At 37.6% G+C, this 12,742-nt stretch overlaps 1 protein-coding gene across 4 annotated transcripts in view; it reads right to left on the bottom strand.

The window, feature by feature from the left end:
* Window positions 1–12,742, bottom strand: part of LARP4 (La ribonucleoprotein 4) — a 71,652-nt gene that overhangs the window by 49,105 nt on the left and 9,805 nt on the right. For 2 of the 4 annotated variants that reach the window (XM_005892024.2, XM_070370764.1), the window contains exon 2: window positions 469–616. In XM_005892024.2, the coding sequence (XP_005892086.1) occupies window positions 469–616 (148 nt within the window). Of the gene's footprint in view, window positions 1–468; window positions 617–10,967; window positions 11,017–12,742 lie in introns of all 4 variants that reach the window. The other 2 variants (XM_070370765.1, XM_070370763.1) reach the window with 2 other exon arrangements.

The raw sequence follows: 12,742 nt of genomic DNA, 5'->3' as shown, positions 1-12,742 counted from the left end.
TGCAGCCAAATAAATAAATAAACTTAAAAAAAATTGCCCAAACTTACACAGTACTATGTATATGACAGCTTCACATATATTATTTACTTAATTCTCAGAAAATCCAATGCCAAACCATTATTGCCAATGTTTTACAGATGAAGGCAACAGGCATGGAAAGGTTAAATCATCTGCCCAAGATCAAATAGTGAGTAAACAGCACTGTCAATGACGGTAGATCAAAACTAATTTAAAAATACCATATTATACATGGGTTAAAAACTGAACCCAAAGATACAGCTGCTCTCTGAAATTAATGACAATCTATTCATACTGGATATAAATGAGAATGGTATACAAACTACATGTTAAACATTTATAAATATATCTTATCAAATAATCAAAGGACGTACCCCAAAGTTCTATAAACTGGTTGGTCAAATGTTTAACCAAACTGTGATGCATTCTGATGAAATGTTTAGGGCTTACCCTCAGGAAGAGACCCTGATGTAGCTGCTGTTTCATGCCAAGAGCTTTCAGTTCCATGAGCTACTGGCGTAGCATCAGTATTTCCCGGAGGTATTTCTTGCCATACTTTGGCATTAGGATTTAAACCAGTTCCTTTAGATGTCACCTGCTAAATAATCATAGGATTCATTTGTAAATTTTAAAAGTTAGTGAATTAAAATTACAAATTTAGATTAAATAAACAATATTTTAAAGTTTTTGGCTCAACTTGAACTATAAACCTTTTAAGCAGATGAACTTGAAATGTTTATATATAAAATTTAGCTACCTATACAATAAATAAAAACATCTCCATAAAATACTATTAATATAGATACACTGCTTTACCCCAACCTACTTGCAAATATTATAGTTAAAACTATGCACCATTATCTTGGCCATTTGTGTTATCAAGAGCAATTTTTCAGAGTAAATTTTTATTGCCATCTAACTTGTGACAGAGACCTTCAAGTCTGAATGATTCTGTAAGTGGAAACTTTTTTCCAAGTCAAAACCAGCATTCTGCCTGACATTAGAATGCATTATTCCATCTGTCCCTTAAGTGTATATTCTTAATGTCTAAAACAATTATTTAACATATTACCACCTAAAGTGATCATTTGCATACATCACCTAATCTCTCTCTCTCTCTCTCTCTCACACACACACACAACAAAGTAGAAATGGATCATGGGGCGAGGGGTGAGAGACAAGAGTATTCAAGAGGTGGAAGGAGAGGAAGCAGGATGCACAAATACATTTTTCTCATCACATTCAATCAAACAACAGGGCTGATCCTTCTCAAGTACACTAATGATCCTCCATAGAATTCACTCCTTTTTCAGAAAGTTACTTTTTGTCTTCTCAACTGCAGGCCCCTCTCGTGGATGGCAAGTACCAGAAGGTACAGCAAGGAAGCTTTATGACCTGCAGATACTGGGGATTTGATTTTCATAAAAAAATAATTGGCACACACTGAGCCATTTATCAGGACATTGTCATAAATTCTGTCTACTTAAGAGTTCTTACAACTGACCTTGACTCATGCGATTTAGGTAGAGGCGTGAAACAGCCTGTAAGTATCACCAACACCAAAATATAACCAACCAAAGCAGAACTCTGGATAGAAGAATTGAAGAGCCTTAGAAAGAGTTGCTGAGAAGACTCAACTTCTGACAGGCCTAACTGTACTTCCTGTAATTATGTACCATGAAATTCCCCTGCACCCTTGAATCTAATAAACTGATTTTTTACTTTGAGTGAGTTTCCATACTTTGCAACTAACATGGCTAACGTAACTTGAATGTATGAACCAATGAAACATCGTTTAATTATACTCCACAGCTTGCACATTTCTTTGGATTCCTTTCACGTATCAACTGAAATCCAATCTGGAAAAAAGGAGAATGCCCAGACACAATGCCCTTTTCCATGTCAAGGTTCATTTGCATCTTGGGAACAGGGCTGGGCCTTGAATTAGTGGACATTATTTTACCACTGACGCTGTTTAGAACTGTATATAAGCATCTGGCTTTTAGTCAATTTTATTATTATTTAAAAATTCTCTACAGACAATACACCCTCTTCCTGCATTCACGAGGGCAGTAGCCTCTCACCACTTAGCCTTTGGAGCAGAAGGGACTGAATGTGATTTGGGAATTTTAAGTATAGCTTAATTTCTGACTGATGGCAGAAAAGAACCGTGAAGAGTTTGTGACAGCCTAGCCTTCCTACCATGGGAACAACATTTAATTTCGTGTTAAGCATTTTGACAGAAGAAAATTTATTTATTAATACATACTTGCCTCCTCTCCTTTTACTCAATTCTGAAAATACCAATTATGTCCCTACCCTCCAAAATGGCAAATAATAAAGGCTATGGTTCTCAGAAAAATCAAACTCTTAAATTTTGATAAACACAATGAAAGAGTAAAAAATTCATTTCATGAATAAAACCTGTACATGAAAAACATACAGTAGAGAAGCCATGTATCCACTAGAAATACCCTTAACTAATAGAACGGCTGCGGCTTTAGTAAAGCAAAACAGGTAACAACTATAGACAACCACATGCAAGAGCTGAGGCTCTAGAATCACATATGCAAAACCCACCTCTAACATTAACAATCGTGTGATTGTGGGGAAATTTCTTAACTCAATTTTCTCAACTATAAATTGAGGTAAGAATTCCCTATTTTAGAGACTTCCCTGGTGGTCCAATGGTTAAGAATCCACCATGCAATGTAAGGGGACAGGGGTTCAATCCCTGATGGGGGAACTGGAATCCCACACGCCGTGGGGCAACTAAGCCTCGGGCCACAACTTGAGAGCCCACAAGCCGCAACTAGAGTCTGAGCGATGCAGTGAAAGATCTTGCGAGGCGCAGCTAAGACCCAATGCAGCCAAACAAACAAAGAGGCCCAAGGTGGTCTGCTTAAAAAAAAAGAATTCCTTATTTTAAGAACTAAATATTAACAATGAAAAGCAATTGATACGTATAAATACTCCATATTCTTTTTTACGAAGCATGTTTGTTTTGAATAAAAGTAATTTGGCTGTCTTACCCTCAAAAGAATACTTTGCAAACACTAATGCATTAATCAAAATAACTGTGAGGTATGTTCAAAGTTAACTATTTACATAAATGTAAATTTATGTCACAGAAAATTAGCTTTAAAGAAGCAAATACAAATCACAAGGAGAATGGCTGATTACAGAATAACACAAAACTGCAACAAACAACAACAAAAAACTGAAAATAAAGACTAGGAAAATAAAATTCTAAAAAAACCTCACAAATGCACACAAATAGGAAAATAAAGTACCATTTTATGCTTATTAGATTAGCAAAGCACTTAAAAATAATTCCTACCTTGGCATAAAATTTTCAAACTCATTATTACACTGAAGACTATAAAATGGTGCAACTTGGCTTCCCACATTCTAGTATTATTTATAAGAGCCAAGAAATGTAAATAACTCAAAGTCAAACAAAGGAGCAAAACAGGAAATTAAAACACACTCGCTAGATAAAGTGAGTTACACAACCACTCAAAGTTATAAAGAGGGAATCCCCTGGCAGTCTAGTGGTTAGGACTTGGCACGTTTCGTTCACCGCCAGGGCCCAGGTTCAATCCCTGGTCAGGAAACTGACATTCCCCAAGCCATGTGGATAAGTCAAAAAAAACCCACAGAGCTTTCCTGGTGGTTCAGTGGTAAAGAATCTGCCTGCCAAGGCAGGAGACACAGGTTTGACTCCTGATCTGGGAAGATCCCACGCTGAGGAGCAACTAAGCCCAAGGGCCACGACTACTGAGCCTGTGCTCTCGAGCACGGGAGCCGCAAGTACTGAGCCCACAAGCCCTGAGGCCAGTGCTCTGCAACACGACAAGCGCTGCAATGCGAGCCGGGGCCCTGCAGCTAGAGACTACAACAAGACAAGCACTGCAATGCAAAGCAAGCCGGGGCCCTGCAGCTAGAGACTACAACAAGACAAGCACTGCAATGCAAAGCAAGCCGGGGCCCTGCAGCTAGAGACTAGCTTCCTCTCACCACAACCAGAGTCTGTGCAGCAGTGAAAACTCAAGAACAGTCAAAAATAAATAAAATAAATAATAAATAAATAAAAAAGAAACACCTCAACAAAGCTGTAAAGATACACTACCACATTTATTAAATCTAAAGGGGGGTATTAATACATCACAAAAAATTGCTATCTATTAAACCATGACACGTCAAATATTGTATTGATAAATTGTGAAAAATATCAAAATGGAAAGTGATTTCACACAATGGAAGAGAAAAAACATCTCCACCACAGTAACAAAAGCAAACATGTTAAGCAATTCTCTGAGCTAGGTGCTATACTGAACACATCTATGAACTCACTGACTTCTTAAGACAATCCGTAAGTACTGATATTTCCCTCTTACATGTTATCCTATCATATGAGAAATAACATATCCAACTAAAGAAATACAGAGATTAAGTATGCAGTCCGTATTAACCTACAATGATTACAAGTCACAGATTATTACAATTGTAAAAAATCACATAAACATGTGGACATGGGCTAGGAGGAAATACGATCTGCTACAAAAACTAGGTCAGGGGTATTTTTCCTTCATAAAGCATTTCATTAATAAATCATTCACAGGACTTCTCTGGTGGTTAAGGCTTTGCGCTCCTAGTGCAGGGGCCTGAGTTTAATCCGTGGTTGGGGAGCTAGATTCTACATGCCACAACTAAAGACCCCACATGCTGCAGTGAGGATCAAAGATCCCAAGTGCCTCAACTAAGACCTGGAGCAAATAAATAATAAATTAAAAAAAAAAAATCAAAGCATTCACTAAAATGTTGCCTTGTTGATGTCTGACAGCAAACAACAAAATTCTGTAAAGCAATTATTCTTCAATTAAAAAATAATTTTAAAAAAATGTTGCCTTAAGTCTAAGTCATAAAAAATATGAAACTAAAAAAGATTTATTACATCCATTAAGGATTTTTCAAATCAGAGCATAAATGTCAGTTGGGAATTCCCTGCTAGTGCATTATCATCAAAGATAATTTTGTGCCCTTTGTGCCTGCATGTATGTAACATATACTCAATGTTTATTTAAATTTCTATAAGTTTTGACCAATTATCTTTGATCATCATTCTTTTTTTGCATTTCAGACGTTTCTTCTGGATCATTTTCCTTCTTCCCCAAGAACATCATTCAGAACTTTTTTTTTTTTAGTAAACTCTCCAGTTGTGGTTTCTCAAAAAATACCTTTATTTCTATCTTCTACTTTTGCTGTATACAGAAATCTCTCTAGGCACATAATTCCTCTTCTGCACATTAAAGACTAGGGATCGAACCCAGGGCCGCTGTATTGGGAGCATGGAGTCTTAGCCACTGCCCCACTGCCTTCTGTTTTGCACTAATGACGGATTAGAATTCAGTCACTAGTCTAGCTGTCATTCCTAATCTCTCTTTCAACTCTGGTGCTTAACCCTTGTCAATGGTGTTTTGCAATCATAAGCCTAAGTGTGGAATTCTTTATTATTCTACTTGGAGTTCACTGAACTCTTTGAAATCTGATGCATCTTTCATCAATTCTGCACAATGTTCAGTCATTTACCTCTTCAAATTTGCTCTCCACCAACTTCTCTATTACTTCCTCTGGAATGCCGATAAAATATTCTATACCTTCTAATCCTGTATCCCACCTCTCTTTGTATCAATCTTTCTTTCTTATTTCCTACATCTTTGTCTTCCTGAGAGATTATATTCTGAGCAATTTGAGATCTTTCTGCCAGTTCATCAATTCTCTCTTCAGCTGATTCTAAAATGCATTCAACTTGTACAGTAAGTCTCTAAGTTCCTTCTACATTTTCATTTCAGAAGTTCCTTTTGGTTCTTTCCTCAAATCTATCCGATCAATGTTTTGTTTTCTGACCATCCTTTCAGTGTGTGTGTGCACTCAGCTGCTCAATTGTGTCCAATTCTTTGCAATCCCATGAACTGTAGCTATCTCCTCTGTCCACAGAATTTTGCAGACAAGAATGATGGAGTGGGTGGCCATCTTCTCCTCCAATCCTTTCAGTACCTTCCTTCTTTTTCTGGCCATCCCACCACAACCAGATTGAACCCGGGCCTGTTGCAGTGAAAGCTCAGAGTCCTAATCACTGGACCACCAGGGAATTTCCAGTAGCTTCCTTCTTTTAAACATTCTAATTATATAGTCTGTATCTGATCATTCCAGTACGTGTAATATCCAAAATCAAAGGGTTTGAGTTTCTGCTGAGATCTGTTTTTTTTAATGCTAAACCATGTTCATTAAGACATGTGTTTTATGATTTTGTTCCGCACACTCGTTTTCCTTGAAACTTTATTTGTGGGAATTTTAAAGGTTGTTTAAAATGTGCTCTTCAGGAGAGGATTTGTTTTCTTTCTGTTGGATGACCACACAGTAAGACTATCAATCTGGTATCACATAAATTGTTCTTTAAAATCTATCTATCTGGCTGTGCTGGGTCTTAGTTGTGCCAAGTGGAAGCTAGTCACCTGACCAGGGATCAAACCCAGGGCCCCTGTATTGGGATCATGGATTCTTAGCCACTGGACCACGGGGGGAGTTCCCATGACTTAAAGTTTTCAATATGGGTTTTTGGAGAACAACAAGTAGTGGGAATTTCAGCCCCACCTTGCATCAAAGAGGATTTGTGGTTAATATAAGACCCCTCTTTCCACCAAGCCAGAGCCAAGACTAAAGCTGACCAGTTTTCTTTTTCTCTGATAAAGCTTGTTTTTTCCCTTAGGGTGCTGTGTGTTTCAGTGAAAGATCCTGTGTGGCGCAGGTAAGACCCAATGCAGCCAAACAAACTGGAAATAGCAACCCACTCCAGTATTCTTGCCCGGAGAAGTCCACAGACGAGCCTAGTGGGCTACAGTCCATGGGGTTGCAGAGTCAGACAGAACTGAGCACACACATCAGCATAACACAACCATGCCTGCAGGCTTGGGGTAGACGGGGTCAGATATAATTAAGTTTGAAGTTTCAGAGCTTCCCAGGTGGCGCTAGTGGTAAAGAATCCATTTGCCAATGCAAGAGACTTGGGTTCATTCCCTAGTCTAGGAAGGTCCCACAAGCCAAGGGGCAACTAAACCCATGTCCCACAACTACTGAGCCCATGGTCTAGAGCCTACAAGCCGCAACTACCAAAGCCACTGCGATGAGAAGCCCTGGCACCACAGCGAGTAACAGGCCCCATTCACCGCAACTAGAAAAAGCCTGTGTACAGCAACCAAGACTCAGAACAGCCAAAAATAAATCTTAAAAAAAAAAAAAAAAAAGAGAGAAGAAGAAAGTACTAATATTGGTACTTTACAGCTAAATTGAAGAGGAATTCCAACAATTAAAAGTCAACTATGGTATAACAGACAAAAATTAACTTTACTCTGCCACCTAGTAATTATGCAGTCACTGATCTCAGCTTTCTTGTTTTAAAAAATGTAATGGCTGCGCTACCAAAACTCCTTATAGTTTTTGCAAACCTTGGACACCAAACTTTGTCTTGGTCACTACTTCTCTTTCCCTCTTGTTATTTGTACATACTTCTAATTTGTTACCACTGTAATAGTTTATTAAGTGTTTTTTACAACAAGGCAGTGGGCTCAATCAAAAAAGGTAGAAGCTGGGTCATCCTCTACTATTTCAGCTATTAAAATAAACCAGGCTGAGAGCAGACCTTCAACTGTCTATTTGAATGGAATAGTAAAGACACAGGTGCAAAAAAAAGAAATTAATGTTTAGACACTGTATTTACCCTTCTGATGTGACAGAAAATCAGAGTTGATACAATCTTCCTTTTTCTCATATGCCTGTTTAAAATAGAAGCCTTTTATTGGAGTGCTTCTTGGCTTATGATTTCACGTCTGACAAAGGCTTTCACAATAAACGTCAAAACCAATAACAAATGTCAAACCTAGCAAGGGAGCAAAAGGACCTTTGAAGTAGCACCAAATATAAATAACCCAAGCAACATCTTAGCCTAGAGATGTTAATTGACAGCTGTTTCATATCATAATTAGCTCAGGGAAAAGAACAATGAATTTCTTTACAGTACCACCAGCTAGCCCCAACAGGACAGGTACACAGATAATTTTTAAAAACCTCTATGGAGGGCTTCCCTGGTGGCTCAGTGGTAAAGAATCCGCCTACCAATGCAGGAGACATTGGTTCGATCCCTGATCTGGGAATATCCCACGTGTCACAGAGCAACTAGGCCTATGTGCCACAGCTACTGAGCCTGTAGAGGCACAACTACTGAGCCCACATGCCACAGCTACTGAAGTCTGAGTGCCCTAGAGTCTGTGCTCTGCAACAGGAGGAGCCACCGCAAGGAGAAGCAAATGCACCGCAACTAGAGAAAAGCCCGCGCAGCAACAAAGGTCCAGCACAGCCATAAATAAATAATAAATAAACAAAAACTGTATTAAAAATAATTCCATGAAACCTTCCTGACAGTTAAGACTGAATACTTCTTCCACAGCAAGCAGTATAGGTTCAATCTCTGGCCCAGGAACTAAGATAAATCTCTAATTCCCTGGTAGTCCAGTAGTTGGAACTCTGTGCTTCCCCTGCAAGGGGCACAGGTTCAATGCCTAGTCAGGGAACTGGGATCTCACCAGTTGAATGGTGTGGCAAAAATATCAAAAACAAACAAAATACACCTCTAGGTAGCAATTTCATTTTTATTTTTCTTTAGGTAGCAATTTTAGAAAGCAAGTCATCTTTACATTTGCCCCTATGCATAATGCGAACAGTGCATGCTTATTAGTATTCAGAATCCACTCTGGATAAATTAGACAGCAAAGTAAATAAAAGGTAGTGTCACTGTCATTGGAAAGGCTGAAAAATTAGATGCAAAGGTAATCTCACTCAATGTTGCTGAAGTGGCTTGATGAGGAAATCACTATCCATGCCACCACCAAGTGGTAAATGCCAAAAGTCAAATCCATTACAACTTTTATTATTACCAATACCAATGTTACTTCTCCATCAGGAACTCAACCTTGCAACTATTAACTCTACTTAAAGCTGCCCACCTCTACTGCCACTCCTGACTACAAAATGGAAGTTAAGAATAGAACCCTCATTTCCCTGCACTATATATTTTTTCAAGTAGAAGACACCTGTAGGTGTGGTCTGACTAGCAGCTCTTAGTAACATGCCTGCATCCATCTAGGTATAAGGGAATCCTGGAATTTGAGTTTTGACTAGTACATTCACTGGAGAGGCCTAACTCATTATGTAGGCCTTTCTGCAAATATGGAAAGCTATTCAAGAACTGGGAGACCCCAAATATGACAGAGAGATTAAGACTAATATTTAACATATAAGATATTAATATATTGTCCCATATATACTTATTTATAAACAAATACACAATATTGGGGAACTATGATTTTAAAAACTTACCTTTTACTTACTGATGAGATGTACTAGTTCATTAAGCATTTAATAATCACTCAAAATAATTAACTAGATGCCTTTCAGCAATATACTACCCATAAATCTGATGTTTCCCTTGCTAATGGTGCCAAGAATAACCAAAGTGTGAGGTCTATGGCATATAGATGGCAGTACACCTGGGCATATTTATATTTTTCACCAGCCTAGTTTAACAGTACACTCAAAAAGCCATTAATGTACACAAGAAGACATATATAAGAATGTATATTGCAACACTGATCCCATTAGTGAAAGACTGAAAACCACCTAAATGGTGGTTTTCTAGACAAATGGTTAAATAAAACGCAATATATTTCATAACACAGAATACTATAAGAAAAAATTCAAGTTGCAAAACAATAAGCATTTTTAAATTTATATTAACAAACACATAAAATCATTGTACAGATAAGCATATTAGTATGTAAAAACAGAAAAGGTCTGGAAGGTTACTATTAACTGCAAACTAGTAAAAGATCTGCCAAACACGGAAGGTGTACTAAAATAAGCGGGAATAATCATCACAAAATGTGAATTTTAGGGAACTCCCTGGTGGTCCACTGGTTAGGCCTGTGTGCTTCCACTGCAGAAGTGCAAGTTTGATCCTGGTTGGGGATCCTGCATGCCATGCATCACAGTTTAAAAAAATATATATCTGCAACACCTATGTAAAGCATTCTGTCAATACTGATGTGAAAAACTTTTAAAACATTCACCATATGAGCTACCACAGTAAATGTTAGTCTAAGAGCTTCACACACAAGAATGTTCTTTATAGAATTACTCAACATAAAGAAAATTTGGAAACTGACAATGTCCATCAAAAAAACAAGTTGATGTGTCTTTCTATAACAAATAATCTTTAAAATGACACAATAATGAATCTGACAAATCAGTTAAACAAGAACAAAGACTTATTTTTCCATTTAAATTCTAGATAACCACACCTTTGACTCATCTTTTGACTAAGGTTTAACAAAGAACTCCATAAAAATCCTTATCTCTCCCACAGAACTAGAAATAAGCCTGTGAGGCTACACAGTTATATAAAACATCTATTAAAGGATGTAAATTATCTAATTGCATGCTGAAACTATCTGCCAACATACATATATGCAGCACATAAGCACACACATACTCACAAACCACCACAAAATATTCAAACTGTCAGTTTGTAAAACTAACAGATCAACACCTCTATTTCTAAGCAATACATGTCATTACTGAATAAGCCAAAAGCAGTCTTCATCACTGACCCATCTTATGCTAGTTCCTATCCAGGGAAAGATACAAATGAAAAGAAAAAGGGAAACATCAATTTCTTGGCAAAATGATACCCTCTGGTCAGAAGAAAGCAGTTTTAAGGTAATAGAACCAAGAGTTAGGGAAAAAATCACCATAAATATGGCAAAACCATCTCTGTGGTCATACACAGATTTGACCACATATGTTTGGTCAAAACATAGATTTGTTTTACTTACCTATTTACTATCAGAAACAGAAATCCCATGCCACTTAACCCTACAAATGCTGAAAAACAGAAATAAAGTAAATAGAATGATTAAACTTATTTGCCTCATGGCAGATCAATCACCTGGGTTTAATTTTTACATCTCCAGTATTGAGAGGACCACAAAACTACAAGTACATTTAAAAAAAGAGAATTCCAGCAGTTACAAGTCTGTGCTTCCACAGCTAGGCGGATGGGTTCAATCGCTAGTCAGGGAACTAAGATCCTACAAGCTGCACAGGTGACCCAAAAAAAAAAAAGACAAAACAAACACCTGTCATTTCATCCAGCATGAACTTCAAAGTCCTATTAGAATAAGCTTAGGGCATTTTATAAAAAATAAAAATGAAAACTGGGAAATTTTCACCCTTCTCACAAGGAAGGATAGTTAGCCTTTATGAAACACTGAATTCATCTTCATAACAACTACATTAAATTTTATCATCTACATTTTGCAGATACAGAAAAACTTTACCTAAATGTAAGGGAGGCCTGGCGTGCTGCAATTCATGGGGTCGCAAAGAGTTGGACACGACTGAGCAACTGATCTGACCTGATCTGAATCCACCCAGGGTTATATAGCTAATAAAGACAGAGCCAGAATGTGAACCTAGGCTGTCCGGAGAGTGCCACTACACCAAGGTGGCTCTTAGCCTCTATACTACAGTGCCTCAGAGAAAACTTTAAGACAAACAGTTACACTAATCAAGGAATACTGCACATCTCCTTACCAAGTCAAACAGTCCCTGGCCCAAAGGCAAGTTAAGAGTGGGTAACAATACAGAAGAAATGGATACAGAAAAAGAGCTACCAGATTAAGAACTAGAGTACTCAGGGCAGAAGTCAATTGAGCTCTGCAATGATCTGTATCTTAGGGCCATGGAATAACTAACTTCCAGTTTGAAAAAAAAGAAAAATGGTAGTCTGCGCAATAAAATTTACCCCTTATAACAAAGCACTTATTCTAACTTGAATTATTTCGTCTGCAAGCTCCACCATGGCAGTGACCTCATCTATGGTTTACTCTTCTCTAGCACCCTGAACAGGAGATCAACAATAAAATTTATATGCTACATGCGAGTTTCTTAAACTGTAGTGCTTGTAAGAATCATCTAGGGATCTTGAGAAAAAGGAAGATTCTGATTCAGCAGTTCAGAGATAGGACAGAGAGTTTGTATTCTAACAAGTCCTGGGTAAAGAAGTTTGCTAAGGCTCACACTTTGAACAGCAAGGGAACTGGACCACCCTAAGTCATATGCCAAGTTGTCAAAAATCAGGATTCACTTATTCCACACCCAGAAGAAAACCTTAAGTTTATTCATCAACAAAGCTATAACTGCTGGTCCTCCACTATCAGAGGAAAAGATAAGTTCCCTAAATTCTCACTACTTTAGTCAGATGACAGATGATGATTGCTTTAAAAAAAAAAAAAAAAAAAAAGAGGCTGCCACAGATTACCCGCTTAATTTTGGGAGTCATGGATTGCTCTAATATATAATCAAACAGACTACCTAAAGAAAGTTCTACTGAGGTTAATGTACCACTTTATTGTTAAAGATTAGGAACCCAATTGATAGGTATTTAGCATTTAAATAATCATCAAAATAAAGAAGGCAATGCCAAAGAATGTTCAAACTACCACACAATTGCACTCATCTCACATGCTAGGAAAGTAACGCTCAAAATTCTCCAAGCGAGGCTTTAACAGTATGTAAACCAAAAACTTCCAGATGTTCAAGCTGGATT

Source organism: Bos mutus, chromosome 5 (genome assembly GCF_027580195.1).
Source record: "Bos mutus isolate GX-2022 chromosome 5, NWIPB_WYAK_1.1, whole genome shotgun sequence".
Taxonomy (NCBI): Eukaryota; Metazoa; Chordata; class Mammalia; order Artiodactyla; family Bovidae; genus Bos; species Bos mutus.
The sequence above is the reverse complement of the archived record's forward strand: the minus strand, read 5'-3'. Positions and strand labels throughout refer to the sequence as shown.